Source organism: Sus scrofa, chromosome 12 (genome assembly GCF_054392235.1).
Source record: "Sus scrofa isolate SSC_HxYL_T2T_F1_AM1 chromosome 12, Sscrofa_HxYL_maternal_Yorkshire_Landrace_v2.0, whole genome shotgun sequence".
Taxonomy (NCBI): domain Eukaryota; kingdom Metazoa; phylum Chordata; class Mammalia; order Artiodactyla; family Suidae; genus Sus; species Sus scrofa.
Genome location: NC_139394.1, coordinates 37016956 through 37032565, shown reverse-complemented (window position 1 = coordinate 37032565; position 15610 = coordinate 37016956). Strand labels below are relative to the sequence as shown.

Here is a 15610-nt window from a genome sequence, read left to right as displayed (position 1 = left end):
GTGCGCTGATCAAGGTATCTTGAAACTTTATAATGTTTTAATTTTTGGCCAGGAGAGTGTATTCTGTGTTGCATATATATATATATTTAAAAATTAGGAGTTCCCGTCATGGAGCAGCAGAAACAAATCCGACTTGGAACCGTGAGGTTGCGGGTTCCATCCCCGGCCTCGCTCAGTGGGTTAAGCATCTGGCATTGCTATGAGCTGTGGTGTGGGTCGCAGATGCGGCTCAGATCCTGCATTACTGTGGCTGTGCTGTAGGCCAGCAGCAACAGCTCTGATTCGACCCCTAGCCTGGGAACTTTCATATGCCGCAGGTGCGGCCCTAAAAGGACAAAAAGACAAAAAAAGAAAAAAATGAAAGGACAATTATCAACTGTTGAAGAGCAAGTGACTAGAACTTAGGCTATGACCCCTGATATCTAAATAATTATTTGGAAATGAAGAGATGAAACAAGATAATTCACTTGATATTTAGTAAAATAATGCCCTTCAAAATTAGTAATATATTCATATCCTTCAAAAGAAAAGAATTAGCCTTGGGGTTTATTCAGTTCAATTAAACACATATTTATTGAGTGCCTACATTTTGCTGGGGATACAGTGATGAATGAGACAGATTTTGCTCTTGTGGAGCTTACATTTTAATGCAGGGGGCAAATAAAAACATTGAGAAAATACATACTGATTAAGGGTTATGAGGAAAAGTAAAGTAATATGATTAGAAAGTAACTTTAGACTTTGGACTTGGTGGCCAAAGAAAGCCTTTCTTGAAGATGTGATATTTAAGCTGAAATGATAAGAAGGAGTTGATCAAGATTAAATGCATTCAATTATTCCAAGCATAGGGAATAGCAATAGAAAGTCCCCCTGATACGATAGTGTTCAAGGAACAGATTGGAGGCTGGTGGCATATCATGAGTGAGGGGTGAGCAGTATGAGGTGACGTTTGAGGAGCAAGTTTGTAAGTCAGGGTGAGGATTTGTACACCTACTTTATAAAGCAGATCAAAATATCTGGGGATGCATTCTGGAGACCTGCCTAAAGCTTATTCTGAACATATTCTTGATGGTTGCAAATCTTTGTCTTTTGAGGGTGGATTTGATTTCAGGAAACCACTCTAAATCATTGGAAGCCCAGTCTGGTGAACATAGAGGGTGATGACGCTGAGCAATGCTGTGTTGGCATAGAAATCAGGTGTGACTCTAAGCAACGAGTCAGATTTTCTCATAAACTGGCTCTGAGGACAAATCCAAACGTGTTTAGAGCAATGGCAGCACTGTTGGAGCGAGTGTGGGGTCTCCCAGGAGGACCTGGTTAAAGGATAACATTCGTTTGGATTATAGACTTTCTGGTGTGTTTGTTTACATAAAGCCAGCCTCATTAGTTTATAGTCACACCTCTTAGACGTGCCCTGAACCAGTCCCAGCACCAACACGGACCCTTGACTCCTGCAGAAACTAGTGGTGCATCCTGACAAGTCTGCCAAAACTTTAACATGGGTGTCTGCACCACACTCAGATGACAGCTACTTTGCGATCACATTTAATGAAGTAATCGAACATAACTAATTCTGGGAGACATTTCCTAGTTCCGTGGGCAGTTTCTAAGGGAAAAGAAGAGAGGGGAGTTCACAAAGGGATACAGAGAGAGGAGAGGTTCTGGAAAGAAAGGGAAATGCATCTATAGGAAAAGGCAGAAAGACTAAAAATGAGGAGTGTTGTGCCATATTATTAAACTGTGTTAAAAAAAAAAAAAGTCGGTCTATGTCAAATTTCACAACAGTGCCTAGAAAACACAAAATCAGGCCTTTCTCAGCAGTTGCTCAACTAAGCATGAGTTATAGTTACTGGGATACTGTATGGATGAAGAAAATTAGAGCCCCCAGGTATCCTGAAGTACCTCTGTACATTAGCTTTCCTAGCTCTAGGATTCCGTGCCTGTTTCCTGAGCACAGTACACGAGTCTGAGAGGATGTACCTGGGAGTCTAGTTTCATAAAGGCCAATGTTTTCTCTAGAAGGAATTAGTATTACTTTGTGCTGCTTACCTAAAGGAGGGAGGAACAGAAACAAATTACCAAGTATAGATAGTAGGTGCATCTAATACTCAGGTTGAAGTTCTGCATATATTTAACCCTGAGTCAGTGTGCAAACTTGGGTGGCCACTTCTGGGACTTTCCCTGTGAATAAGGAAGTGTGCATGGTTGAATTTCAAGCCATGTTTTTTAAGAACACTTTCAGGTAGCTCTATGATTTGAGGGGCTAAGGCCTGGAAGACATGCCTGGCCAATGCTTCGGAGGCAAGTCTCCAAACATATCTGTGTCTTTGTGATTCCCGTTATGAAATGGAGAGGATGACAGAGGACTTTCTTCTGAGTTGTGTTGGGGTCTTTAGTTGGCATAGTGGAAAGTGTATTGGGCCCGTTTTGAGAAGGGAACACACAGGGTAAGGGAAGACAGAAATTTTGCCCTATTAGAAATCCTGAAATGTTTGACAAGCATTAGAGGAGGAACAGATGGAGAGTCAAGGAAGAAAAGAACTGAACATTGACAATGAGTGTGCTAATGCTTCAATACCAAGGCATTTAACACAGAATATCTGGTTTCAGATCATGGGCCCAACACTTACTAGGTTTGGAGCATTGGATAACTTATTTGTCTTTTCTTTTTCCTCTTTCTTTCTTTTTCGTCTTTTTAGGCCCACACCCACGGCATATGGAAGCTCCCAGGCTAGGGGTCGAATCAGAGCTATAGCTGCAGGGCTATACCATAGCCACCACAATGAAGGATCTGAGCCACATCTGCAACCTCCACCATAGCTGATGGCAATCCTGGATCCTTAACCCACCGAGTGAAGCCTAGGATCGAGCCCTCATCCTCATGGATACTAGTCAGGTTCATTACCTCTGAGCCACAATGGGAACTCCCTATTTTTGTTTTCTTGTTTCAGTTTCCTCATTGATCAAAATGAGGAAACTAGCTGTCATCTCACAAGCCAATAGTCAGGATCAAATGAGATGATGCAAGCAAAAGAATTTTTGCAATGTGTAAAACACTCTAAGAACTGAAGACTTCATTGTTTTTTTGTCTTTTGTTTTTTCTCTTCTATCCTTCCTCTGCAGCTTCTGGGGGACAATCTGTAGCATGTGCTTGCTTATCTGGTTCTGGCTTGCAGACTGTTTTTTATCATGGGCTGGCTCATACTCATGCACAGAAACAATTCAATTTCTTGTGTACTTGATATATAAAGTGAATTAAAAATACCTGAAAACAGATTGTGTTCTTATAGCTTGCCTTTTTCCAATAGGAATGGCACTTCAGTGCATGGAACAGAACAAAGAAGTATACCATAGAATTTTAGTACACAACACAAAAGGAAAGATACAAGGGCCCAGTGGCTACAACCTTCCATATTGGCTATTTGGAAAGACAGTAAGTTTGCACAGGAGGATCCCAGGCATGGTATCCCACACACTTGGACTTGAATCCTTGACATTCCTCCCTATTCATTTACTAGGTGTATGACTTTTGGTCAGTCACTACCTCTCATAATCACAAATTCCACTTCTCTGAAATGTAGTTAATAACATCATCAAGAAGGGCTAGTGTGAAAACTGGAGATAATATATGTGGAGATTTCACAGTCAATATTAACGGATTTCTCAAATAATATTCCTTTGCCATTTTCACACATGTAGGATTCTGTATGTGATACTCTCTCCTTAACTTTTTGGGGGGCCAAGGTGACTTAAGTGTCATATTCCCCAGAGGTTAAAACCTGGGTTTCTCTCTACTGTCCTTTAAACTTAATGATGATAATGTGGTTATCATCCCACAGGGAATGAGAAAAACCAGGAATCTTTTGAATGAATTTACTTTTGGTTTAAATAGATATTCAGTACTTGGGTTCTTTTAATGGAGGTTTAATTATGCACAAGGGGGCTTGAGGAGATTGGGAGTCTTACTAGTTTCATGGAAAATGCAGAAATTCTTTGTAGCGTCTCAGGTAAGTAAGACTAATGTTTCATCCAGCGCAGTGCCGGCAACATCTGGATGAATGGTCTCCTTGTTCCTATAGAATGGGGCTCAGTCTGCATTCTCTATGTTCAGACCCTATGATTCTTTCTCCACTGCTCTCTCACTGGATCTTTGGGACAGACATTATTGCAACATAAATTGGAAGGCAGCAAATAAACCTTTTTGATTTCTTCCATCCATATTTGCCCAACCCTCCAAATCCTCCAGTTCCACTAAAAAAAAAAAAAAAAAGTGGCACTTTGACGACGGAGCTCTTATTGAAGAGCCCCAATGCTGTGAACCCAAGTCCTCATTCTTTTTACGTGGATGTGGTGAGCTTAGCATTTTTAAAATAAAGAGTTTTCTGATACAAGGATTGGTCTCTGTACCTAGTCTTTGGGTGGCAGAGGTTTTATGAAGTTTAGGAGCAGAGATGTGACCTCTAATTATATATTTGCTTGCTTCTCTTTCAGCCTTCTGAGTCTTACCACTTGGAAGTAAGTGAATCAGTAGTTTAGTGAAACTAACAATTTGATGAGTTTACTTTTTTCTTTTAGGAAACATAAAAACTGTGGCTCAGAGCCATTGTGGTCATTGGGTCAGAGAGTTTGCACCTAGGGGAATGTGAGTGCCTACCTCAGAATGTTGTGTGAGGATTAAAGAAGTCAATACATGCAAAGTGCTCAGAATAGTGCCTGGCACAGGGCAGGGATTTTTTGATTTTATCCTCTCCACTCTTGGGCAAGGTCTATGGCTCCAGAGCAGCTGCCTTTGGCAAGTACCATCAGCTCTACTTCAAAATATGTCCAGAACAAAGCCATTCACAAAAGACCACATATTATATGAATCCATTTATATGAAATGTTCAGAATGGGCAAATCTATAGAAATAGAAAGTAGATTAGCAGTTTCCCAGGTCTAGGAGGAGTGTGATAGCTGAAGGGTGATGAAAGTGGTCTAACATTGATTGTGGTGATGGTTGCACAACTCTACATATACTAAAACCCATTGCATTGTACACAGTAAGTGGGTAAATTGTATGGCATGTGAATTATATTCAATAAAGCTGTTAAAAATGCATCCAAAATTCCACCCTTGCTCACCATCAAGTCACTACCATGCTAATCCAAGCATCTGGCATCTGTCTCCTAGACCATTAGAGTAGCCTCCTAACTGGCTTTACAGTTTCATAGTTGTCATAACCACTGGCTATTCTCCCCCAGAATACTGTGGTGATCTTTTACAATGTAAATCAGACTCTGTCATTCATCTGCTTAAACTGTTCCACTGTCTTCTCATTTCGCCTACAGTCAAAGTGAAACATCTTACTGGGGCTTGCCTGATCCTGAGTAATCTGATCCTGGTAACTTCTTCCTCAGTCTTCAATCACTGGCCTTCTTATTCCTCAGATATGGCAATCTTATTCCTGCCTGCCTCAGCCCCATTCTATTTACTATTCACCCTCCCTAGAATTTGACCCCATATCTTCTCATGGCTCATTCCTTGATGCTGTCTAGGACTGGCTCAAATGTCTCTGCTTCAGAGAGGCTCTTCTTGCCCAGCCCTATCTGAAATCGTTCCCATTCCATCAATTTCTAGCCACTCACTCAAATATTTCTTCATAGCATTTAACACTATTTGAGTTTATATCTTTATTTATCTATTTTCCTATTTATTTTTTATTTTTAAAATCAATATTATGTTATCAATTTATGCTCAGTCCATATCAAATTATTTATCAAATTTATCAAATCTATTTACTTGCATATTGGAAATCTCCTCCACTAGTATGTAAGTTCTATGATCTTAGGGATTTTGTCTTGCTCACCACTGTATCCCTAGTACTTAGAACAGTGCCCTGTCCTCAGTGTTTGTTGAATGAATGAATGAAGCCACCATAATGACTGGACAGAAAGACACACACACATACTCATTCTTTTTTATATGTAGATTTCCTATGCTATAGCCTCACTTAGGGTATTTCACGTATCTTATAACTTGTATTAAATTCTTAGGAGGAAGTTCTTTCAGGTTTCTTTTCAATACCATTCCGTGTATTCTATTTAGAATATAACTTGATGTTTAAACTAATAAACACTATCACTATTTGCATGAAAGTTCATGAAAACATGTAAAGGATTTCAGAGTCTATGCTTACTCAACCATTCATTCTAAGGGCCAGCAATTGCTATTTTGGTGGCATAAAGCTGGGGTCTGGCCTTAAGAATACACATTTTTATTCTCAAGTTTACTTACAGTGTGGACTTTCTCGGGCTCCTGTGTTTAGAAGAATCCTAGCAATGGGCACATTGTTGGTCATGATGGCAATATCCAGAGGTGTCAACCCCTCACTGTTAGGTGTGTTGAGATCTAGTTCTTCCGGTGTGTACTGATACAGCAGGATCTGCACAGCATCCATGTCCTGCTGTTCAACTGCTTCAAACATGGCCTCATTGCCCTGGAAGTTCTGGAAAGAACAAAGCATAGGAGCACAATTTTATGTCTTTGTGGCCTAGCTGTTTTCAGTTTTAGGGACTGCTTCAGTGACTACATCCAACTTATAAGTGGTAGAAGTACTATTTATTAAAAGGTCTCCAAAGTAAACACTGTTGAACCCTCCCTCCATCTTTTCTAAGGAGCACTGGAAATATCACATTTTGATGTGAGACAATATAGTATACAGTCTGTAGATAAGAGCAAATAGCAGTTTTTATCAAACCAGTCTTCTGTGGAATACTGTTCAATAGGCCATTATAAGGTGTAATTTGAAAAAAACCACAACAATGTCAAATGAATTTGGTAAACATTGGATTAAACCAAGTTACTGCATTATTTTATTATAAGACTTCTCAAGACATTTACAAATTCTAACATGCAATTATGACTTCCTAATAGGTAAGAAATAAGACTGTTTCAGATATTTTTATTTGTATCTTTTTTAACGGCCCTGGAATAATTTACGGAATGCAGTTTGGAAAATGCTGGTATAGATAACATAGCACAGGTAATTTTAACTAGCTTGGAATTCAGAGTACATACACTTTGGAGTTCCTGTTGTATAGCTCAGTGGTTAACGAACCCAAACTAGCATCCATGAAGATATGGGTTCGATCCCTGGCCTTGCTCAGTGAGCTAAGGATCCAGTGTTGCCATGAGCTGTGGCGTAGGTCGAAGATGAGGCTCGGATCCCATGTTGCTGTGTAGGGCTCTGGTGTAGGCCGGCAGCTATAGCTCTGATTGGACCCCTAGCCTGGGAGCCTCCATATGCTGCTGGTGGAGCCCTAAAAGACAAAAAAAAAAAAAAAAAAAAAGTACAATCACTTTTTCTCTTTCTCTCAAACTCATCCCTTCCCTTTCCATCCCCATGTCTCTACTCTTGTTCAGACTTTCACCATCTCTTGCCTGGACCGTGGTTGCTCGTCCTAGTCTTCTCTATCCCTTCTTCATAGTGATGCAAGAGTAATCTTTCTAAAATTTACAATGTTCCATGTCCCTTCCTTATTTACAAATCTCACACACTGCCTGTAGTTGACTTCCCAACTCTTAGATTCCTTTGTACCAACCTCTACACTTTCTTAACCCAGAGTCCCAGTCACTGAATACCTGGCATTTCTAAGCCCTCATGGGAGGGGCTCAAGAAGTCGTGTCTCTGGAGGGTTTCAGTGTTTGGATGGCAAATGGCTTTGGGGCCTAAGAAGGCCAAAAGTTGTATATTCATAGGCTACAAATCATCTATAGAAAAGAATAGCTTATAGTTCCTTTAAAAAGTTCTTTCAGGGCAAACAAAGGAGAAAAGCTTTAAAATCCTCTCAAAAACATATTTCTGTAGCTTCTGGGAGAAGAGCAACACATATACTGCGTATACATCTATCTGGTATCTTCTCCAAGAGTTGCCTGGTGTTTAAAAATGTTGAAATATCAATGGTCCTGACCTAGCATAGGAGTTTCCTGATTAAAATATGGAAGGTCTTCAGTAACCAAATATTTAGGTTGGCAAATTTTAGTTTTAGTCTCATCAAAACTCAATCCAGGAGTTCCCGTCGTGGTGCAGTGGTTAACGAATCCGACTAGGAACCATGAGGTTGTGGGTTCGGTCCCTGGCCTTGCTCAGGGGGTTAAGGATCCAGCTTTGCTGTAAGCTGTGGTGTAGGCTGCAGACATGGCTTGGATCCTGCATTGCTGTAGCTCTGGTGTAGGCTGGCAGCTACAGCTCCTATTAGACCCCTAGTCTGGGAACCTCCATATGCCGCAGGAGTGGCCCTAGAAAAGGCAAAAAGACAAAAAAAAAAAAAAAATTGATCCTCCCTATCAAAGGTCTTTTAGCTGAGTGCATAATATATCAATGAACTTTGAGGAAAATACAAAGCTATTAGGCAAATGCTTGTTTGACAATGGGGACTTGGGATAGAGCTACTTGGTATGCAGCTCTCTTTGCTACATGGCTTTCTGCTGAATGGAAAAGTGTTTTGTAGATAATCTGCCAAACTGAAGCTCCTCTGATGCTTAGATCATAATTCAGCCACAACCAATCCTTCCTAGATGAGTTTGAAGTGAGAAAAAAAAATCAGAAAATAAATGAATGCAAAGTAAAATGCTACCCTGTCCAAACAATATAGTTGTGTATTTGTGATTCTTTGTATGTCTAATTTATCATGTGCCATTTTTGCTTTACTCTTAAGTCATCTCCTTCTCCATGCTTTTGTTGGCAAACTCTAGTATGTTTCTATCTGGAAAGGCTAGGGCTCATTTCTGTTTTAAGCTCAAACAAATGGTGCCATTACCCCCTGCAGAAATACTCTTTCTTATCTTTTTTTCTTTTTAGGCTCGCACCTGCGGCGTATGGAAGGCTAGGGCTCAAATCGGAGCTATAGCAGCCAGCCTACGCCACAGCCACAGCAATTTAGAATCTGAGCTGCATCTGTGACCTACACCTCAGCTCACGGCAACGCCAGATCCTTAACCCACTAAGCAAGGTCAAGGATCAAACCTGTATCCTCATGGATACTGGCTGGGTTGTTAACTCACTGAGCTGCAATGGGAACGCCAGAAATACTCTTGCTGAGCGTATTAATATTATGCCCTCAGTTTTTACTGAAGGCCAGTATAAGACGCTGCTATATGAGATGGAGTTCCTGCTGTGGCACAGTGGGTTAAGGATCTGATGTCATCTCTGTGGCAGCGCAGGTTTGATCCCCAGCCTGGCACAGTGGGTTATGAATCTGGTGTTACAATGGCTGTGGTAGAGATCACAGATTTGATCCCTGGCCTGGGGAACTTCCAAGATGCTGCAGGTGTGGAAAAAAAAGAAAAAGAAAAAAAAGAAACTACTATATGAGCATGTCTGTAACATCACCAGCATTACTTTTTATTCTCCATTGTATAATTCAATATGACATCTTATAAAGGCAAGAGGACTTAGAAACAAGAAGATACTAATTTCTTCTGATAGATTGGTATACTTTGAGCTTTTAGCTAATGGGATGCTATAACCAGTTGTGCTTCCCTTTCTGCTTTTACTGACTAGGAATGCAGAGATGTAATGATAAAGTTTAGGTATTGTATTGGCCTAGGTTTTTGGTATATCTATTTCTCTTTCCATCCTCAGTATTTTTCTAGTTTTATCTCTTCCTTCTTCCCCCCTTCCTCCCTTTCCTTCCTTCTTTCTTTCCTTTTCCCTTTCTTGCTCCCCTTGTGGCATGTCCCCCACTGTCACCATTGCTATTGGTTTATTTCTCATCACATAATATGTATGCATTTTTACTTGGATTCTGTATTGGATGCCTTTGGAAAGCATACGGGTTATACGTTATAAATAAGTAAATTAAAATATTGTTCATTCAGTATTTAAATGAACGCTGATCTCTTAGAAAGACTATTTTCTCTTAGAACACTGATATCTTTGAAAGCCTCTCAAACTCCATATTTGTCAAATGGCTATTTTTTGGGTTCTTCGGTCTATTAGAGAAAGAAAAACTAAGAGAAAATAAAGGGAAAGAAATTAAGGGAAAAAAGGGGAAACTCTCATAGTCACTCAAACTTTGGCACATAGATATATGTAAGTTCCTGCCTCACTTAACTTTCGGCCTTTATAAACTTGCAAATGTCCAGTTCTTAAGTAAACATGGATCATCTTAGAATCCCCTTAAATCCAAACACAACTGCACAAATCAAACTGAGACAAGAATATAAAGAGTTTATTACCACCGAGGTCTTTCTGAGACTCAGCCGGTCAGTTCTTGTTCTAAAATAGGCCTCATCAAATGACGAGTGGCTCCCCTTCAGTTTCTCGGAGAGGTTCCTGTACAGGCGTTTGGCTGCATTGGGAGATGATGGGGTACTGTGTTTTTTTGACTGAGAAAGATGCAAATTCTGCATTTGTTGGGTCATTTTCACACGGCAGTTCCTAGGAGGAGGAAAATCTAATGTTGCAATAATTTACACAACATAATTATAAGTTGACAAGGAATTTTATCATTGCTAGTAACCATCTGGAATCTTAATAAAAATTATAGCTGGAAGGGACGTTAGAGATCATCAGATCAAGCTTTTTCATTTTAATAGATGAAAAAGTTGAAACCCAGGGAAGGGAGCAACTTGTTTATGGTCATATAGCTAATTGGTGGCAAGAATGGAAATGACAATATCCATTTACTATATAAACAAATGCATTTACATACAAACATATATGTGACTTGAGCCTCTACTAAAATTTTTTTTTTGTCTTTCTCCCACTGAGAAGAAATATTTCAATTCTGTAACCCAGGGAGTCTTCTTCTGGTACCTATAATTTATATTTTGCTACTTACACTTTAGATTTTGTCTTCTGGTGGATGTATATGCGAGTGTGGCTGTTCCCAGCAGATCCCCTTTCTCTCAAGGTGTTAAGCTGTGGCTATTGTCTGAGATTTGTTGAACTACAAAGTGCCCAGAATTTTGGGGAATCTGTTCCCATGGTCCCATTCCTGCTCATCCCAGATACTCCAGAGAATGTCCTTCAGGATACTTACTACTGGCATTCTTTGGCATTGATTTGAGGAATTAGTGCTGTTCCACAAATCTCTAAACAGGTCCTCACCAATATCGTACCTGAAATTGGTTTGCAGGAGGTCAGCCATGGATTTCAAACACTGTCCTCCATTATGCTGGCTATTGCAGTTGATGCTACCAAGGCTATGCATGCTTAGCACGTGTGTATTGATTGGGTGAACAAATGCATGAATGAAATAACCGACTAAAGCAGTTTGGTGCAAAGTGTCTCTACCGCTGGTGTAGCCTCTGTTGCATTGGGCCCTAGTCTCTGGAATATGCTGCTGCCTTCCTGCCACCTGCCCTCAGATATCCAGTGGAGGCTTCCATTTGTAATGCTGCCATTGCCACTTAGATGCGACCCTTAGGACATCTCCAGTCGTTGGATTTTTTAATAGCCATGTGGATTCTGATATATCATATAGAATCTCTTTTATTGACTGAACTCTTCACAGGACTGACTTCAGTGATTCTCCAATTCCTACAGGATATAACCTAAATTCTTTGGCTTCACGTACAAGTCTTGCCTCTCCAGCTTCATCTGCTACATACTTCTACATTTTATATTTCATCTCTCTGAACTCCTTAGAGTTTCTTAAATAGTTCAAACTCCTTCCTACCTCTGGGTCTTTTTATGCACTGTTTTATATATATTAAAATTTAAAATTTTATCTGTGCCCTCATCCCCTAGGAAACAATAGCTGATCTTTGAAGTCTACGATTAAGTAGTTTCTGACACCCCAGGCAAACTTGTGTATTTCTTTACACATTCACTTAATGTATGACTGTTACAGTAAATGTTTTGTCACATTATAACTGCTCGGCTTTCTGTCTCCCAGCTAGTCTATGTGCTTCTGAAGAACAAGACTGCCAGGTATTAATTTTTATGTCCCAACATCTAAAATATACCTGTCTCAGGGTAAAAGAAATATAACACAGATTAAGATATTAATTGCTTCTCTTCCACCTGCTGAATCTGTGATCTTGGGCAAGTTACTTACATGTCTGAATCTCATTTTTCTCATTTATAAAATAGAGACCATAATACAACCACATATTACGGTTGTGATGATTTGATGAGATAATTAATATAAAGATCTTAGAATATTGGAAGACTCCTGGCAGCTACCATTTTTTTGTTATAGAAAATACTCAACAGATATTTTAGAGTAAATGAATGTACATATGAGAGTCTATTACATATAATATAGTAAGGGTCTACTCAGAAAGCTCCTTTCCTCCTCATGCCTCTGAATTGGGTTTCCTATCCACCAGAACCAACTAACCTTGACTTATTTGCACTTTAATAAGTGAAGATTCATTTTCATTACACTGTTGAATGTCTTTAGGCAACTTTTAAGTCTTTCCTGTAATTTCCTCCAACACAAAGCCTTCCTAGTGCATTCCCAGGAGGTCAGACCTATTCAATATTAGTTATGTTCTTCAGGCCCTACCCAGTCTTAGCTAAACAGCCATATTTACACTTGGGACGGCCGATGTAGAGCACTGTCCGTAGTGTGTATGTACATGTGGGTATGTTTTCATTAATCTTTACTGAACTTTCCAGAAGTGGAAAGAGTAGGTGATTTGGCATCGTCCTCCTTTCATCCACCAATCTCTCACTTCTGATTCAATAGCAACTATAGCATTTCCTCTATATAGTACCATTCCCACAGGATTTCCAGGTTGATATGCAAGCTAGTGCACATGGGGGTTACCTTTACTTACTTATTTCTGCCTCCTCTCTCTAGCCTTTTCCTTCAGCATTAATCCCCAGTTCAAACCATCTGTCTCCTCTACATCATTATCATTCCCAAAATAACTCTACATTCTCTAGTGTCTTTCACAGTGCCCAGGAGTCCAGTAAATAAATTCTTGTCGATCGATCAAATTCCAGTGACTTGCCCTCTAATGGATGACACCTACCCACATGGTCTCTTTTGTCTTTGCTCATGTCCCATCTGTTCCCTTCACTCAAAAGACATTGCCTTTCTCTGTCTCTTACTTCCTTCTCAAACTTCCCCAGCTGTTCCTTCCTTCCAGGTCATCCTTTAGCACATTTCTATTCTTCTGGATTTCATATATCATTATAACTTCTTTTTCTCCTCTATCTTTAAAAGTTTGTCTGATGAGAGATACTGAAAAAGACAAATTTTTATTATCTAGTCTCATAAACATGAACATCCCTCCCACCTAAATGTGCTCTTAAGTTTTAGCCATGGAAAGGGGCAAATATTTGAGAAGCAGAATAGCTTTGGCTCTGGAATTTGGCAGATGCAAGCTTGAACTATGATATTGTTATCTATAATCTTTATGACGTTGGGCACTCTAAAACAATTCCGACTTTGTTTAATCATATATAAAATGATTTATTATGGAGTCATGAAAATTAAACAAATTAACAAAAGAAAGATATATATCCTGTTTAGTGCACAGTAATCACTCAATAAATAGCAATTATTCAGGTTACCTCAAGTCTTCTTGCCAAATCTGAAACACCAAATTACACTGTAATAATTTAAGTAATTTTCTTGTTTTTCAAACATTATTTTGAAATCTGATTTTATGTATATATTATACTACTTTTTTGATAAAAATTTGTTTAGATATTTTAATATGTATGTTTACAGTGACTTATGGTAAAACATAAATAGCAAGTAGAACTTCAAATTATTAGAGGGAAAGAAGGAATAAAAATAAGTCTAAAATAATTGAAGAATGAAGAAAAACAATATTAAGAAACATAATAAGTGGAAATGTAAAAGAAAGCAGTAAGGTTAAGATTGAATATATCAGTGAGCGCAATACATTCAAATGGTTTATTTTTCCTAATAAAAGATAAAACCCTCTAAGTGAGGTTTTTAAATAGCCGTGTACAGGTGGTACACCTGATTAAACATCTCACAGAAATATTAAAAACAAAATAATAGTAGGAGACTGGGAATGGCAAAACAAAGACTTCTGAAAATACTCTTTTCCATAAAAACAATTAAAACATTAGCAAAATTTGTCAGAATTATTTTTTTTCAGAACCCTGGAAATTAACCAAAGGTTTACAGCAATCCAGGAAGTGTTTATTCAAGAAAAGTAACTGAATTTGGTAAGAGCAGTGAGTTCTGTGGCATTTTAAACTTGCTTTGTTCCTGTCTTCCCCACCCTATGGTAGCCTTGAAGATCAACAGCCTATGTTCATAGTAAAACAAACAGTAGCCTGTCAGTCACTGGATGGTACAGAATGGTGATGGAGTGTCTTTAAAACTCCATTTTGAGGGAATTATTATTTGACATGTCTGGTTGTCCCCTGGAAGAACCCACTCACAAGGCATTTCTTTATTTGACCTGGCACATAGCTCACCAAGTACAAATAACCCTTTCTTCTGGGGCATCTGTTAAAAACAAACATGAGCAATTACTTACTATCACAGCTGCCTGAGGTAGTGAAGAAGAGTTGTGGCAAATAATAGATTAACAAAAAAGCTTAAAAGGAAAAGTTGGGGAATGAAATGTCCATAGAAGGCTTTTAAAAGTTCTGGCACATTCCCAGGGATCTAGCAGACTATATGCATGTCCAGAGCTGGGAACATTCTCATAAAATACCTGAGAAAATCCTAAGCTCTCATTGCTGGCTAATTTTGAGGCTTTATACAAGCAGGAAGTGAAGGCTAAGGTAGAGCCATCAACTGCCTGGTGAGTATTGAGAGTGTGCTCCAACATACACATAGACTTTCTGTCAAGATGGGAGATTTATTAATTATAGGCCTTTAAATAAATTTTTGTTCAATCAATAGCTGACTACTAAGTTAACCAAGAAGAGACCTCAGTGGCCACCTATTACAAGAAATATATACTTTACAGATTCAGTCCTGTGCTTAACAAATTCAGTTGGGGAGCAATCTGATTTCTAGAGTTGCCACATTATATCATTTAAGATACCTAGTTTTCAACAGAAAATATATAAGACATGCAAAGAAAATAAATTCTTTACTGTGAAATCCACTCACAGTAAATAAAGCATAAATAAATATTTCACTTAAAGAAGTCCAAATGTTAGACTTATTAGATAAAGATTTTAAATTGGATATCTTAAATACACTCAAGGAACTAAAGGAAATATGTCTAAAGAAGTAAAGGAAATTATGAGAATTATGTCTACCAATAGAGAATATCAATAAAGAGGCAAAATTAGAAAACAAAACTAGAACCAAATAGAAATTCTAAACTTGAAAAATATAACCAAAATGAAAAATCCACTAGAGGGACTCAACATCAGATTTGAGGATGCAGAAGAAAGAATAAGCAAACTTGAAGATAGGTCAATTTAAATCAGTTTTAGGAGTTCCAATTGTGACTCAGCAGAAACAAATCTGACTGGTATCCATGAGTACAGAGGTTCAAACCCTGGCCTTGCTAAGTGGGTTAAAGGTCTGGCCTTGCCGTGAGCTGTGATGTAGGTTGCAGAAGTGGCTCAGATCTGGCATTTCTATGGCTGTGGCATAAGCCAGCTGCTACAGCTCCTATTTGACCCCTAGTCTGGGAACCTTGATATGCTGTGGATACGGCCCTAAAA

The 15610-nt window shown here is 38.9% G+C and overlaps 1 protein-coding gene across 2 annotated transcripts in view; it reads right to left on the bottom strand.

Annotated features, from left to right (window-relative positions):
• The window catches only part of ANKFN1 (ankyrin repeat and fibronectin type III domain containing 1), a 343361-nt gene that overhangs the window by 149823 nt on the left and 177928 nt on the right, over positions 1-15610 (bottom strand). For both annotated transcript variants that reach the window (XM_021067257.2, XM_084983129.1), the window contains exons 4-5: positions 10219-10420; positions 6274-6484 (exon numbers count right to left, since the gene is read on the bottom strand). In XM_021067257.2, the coding sequence (XP_020922916.2) occupies positions 6274-6484; positions 10219-10420 (413 nt within the window). The remainder of the gene's footprint in view (positions 1-6273; positions 6485-10218; positions 10421-15610) is intronic.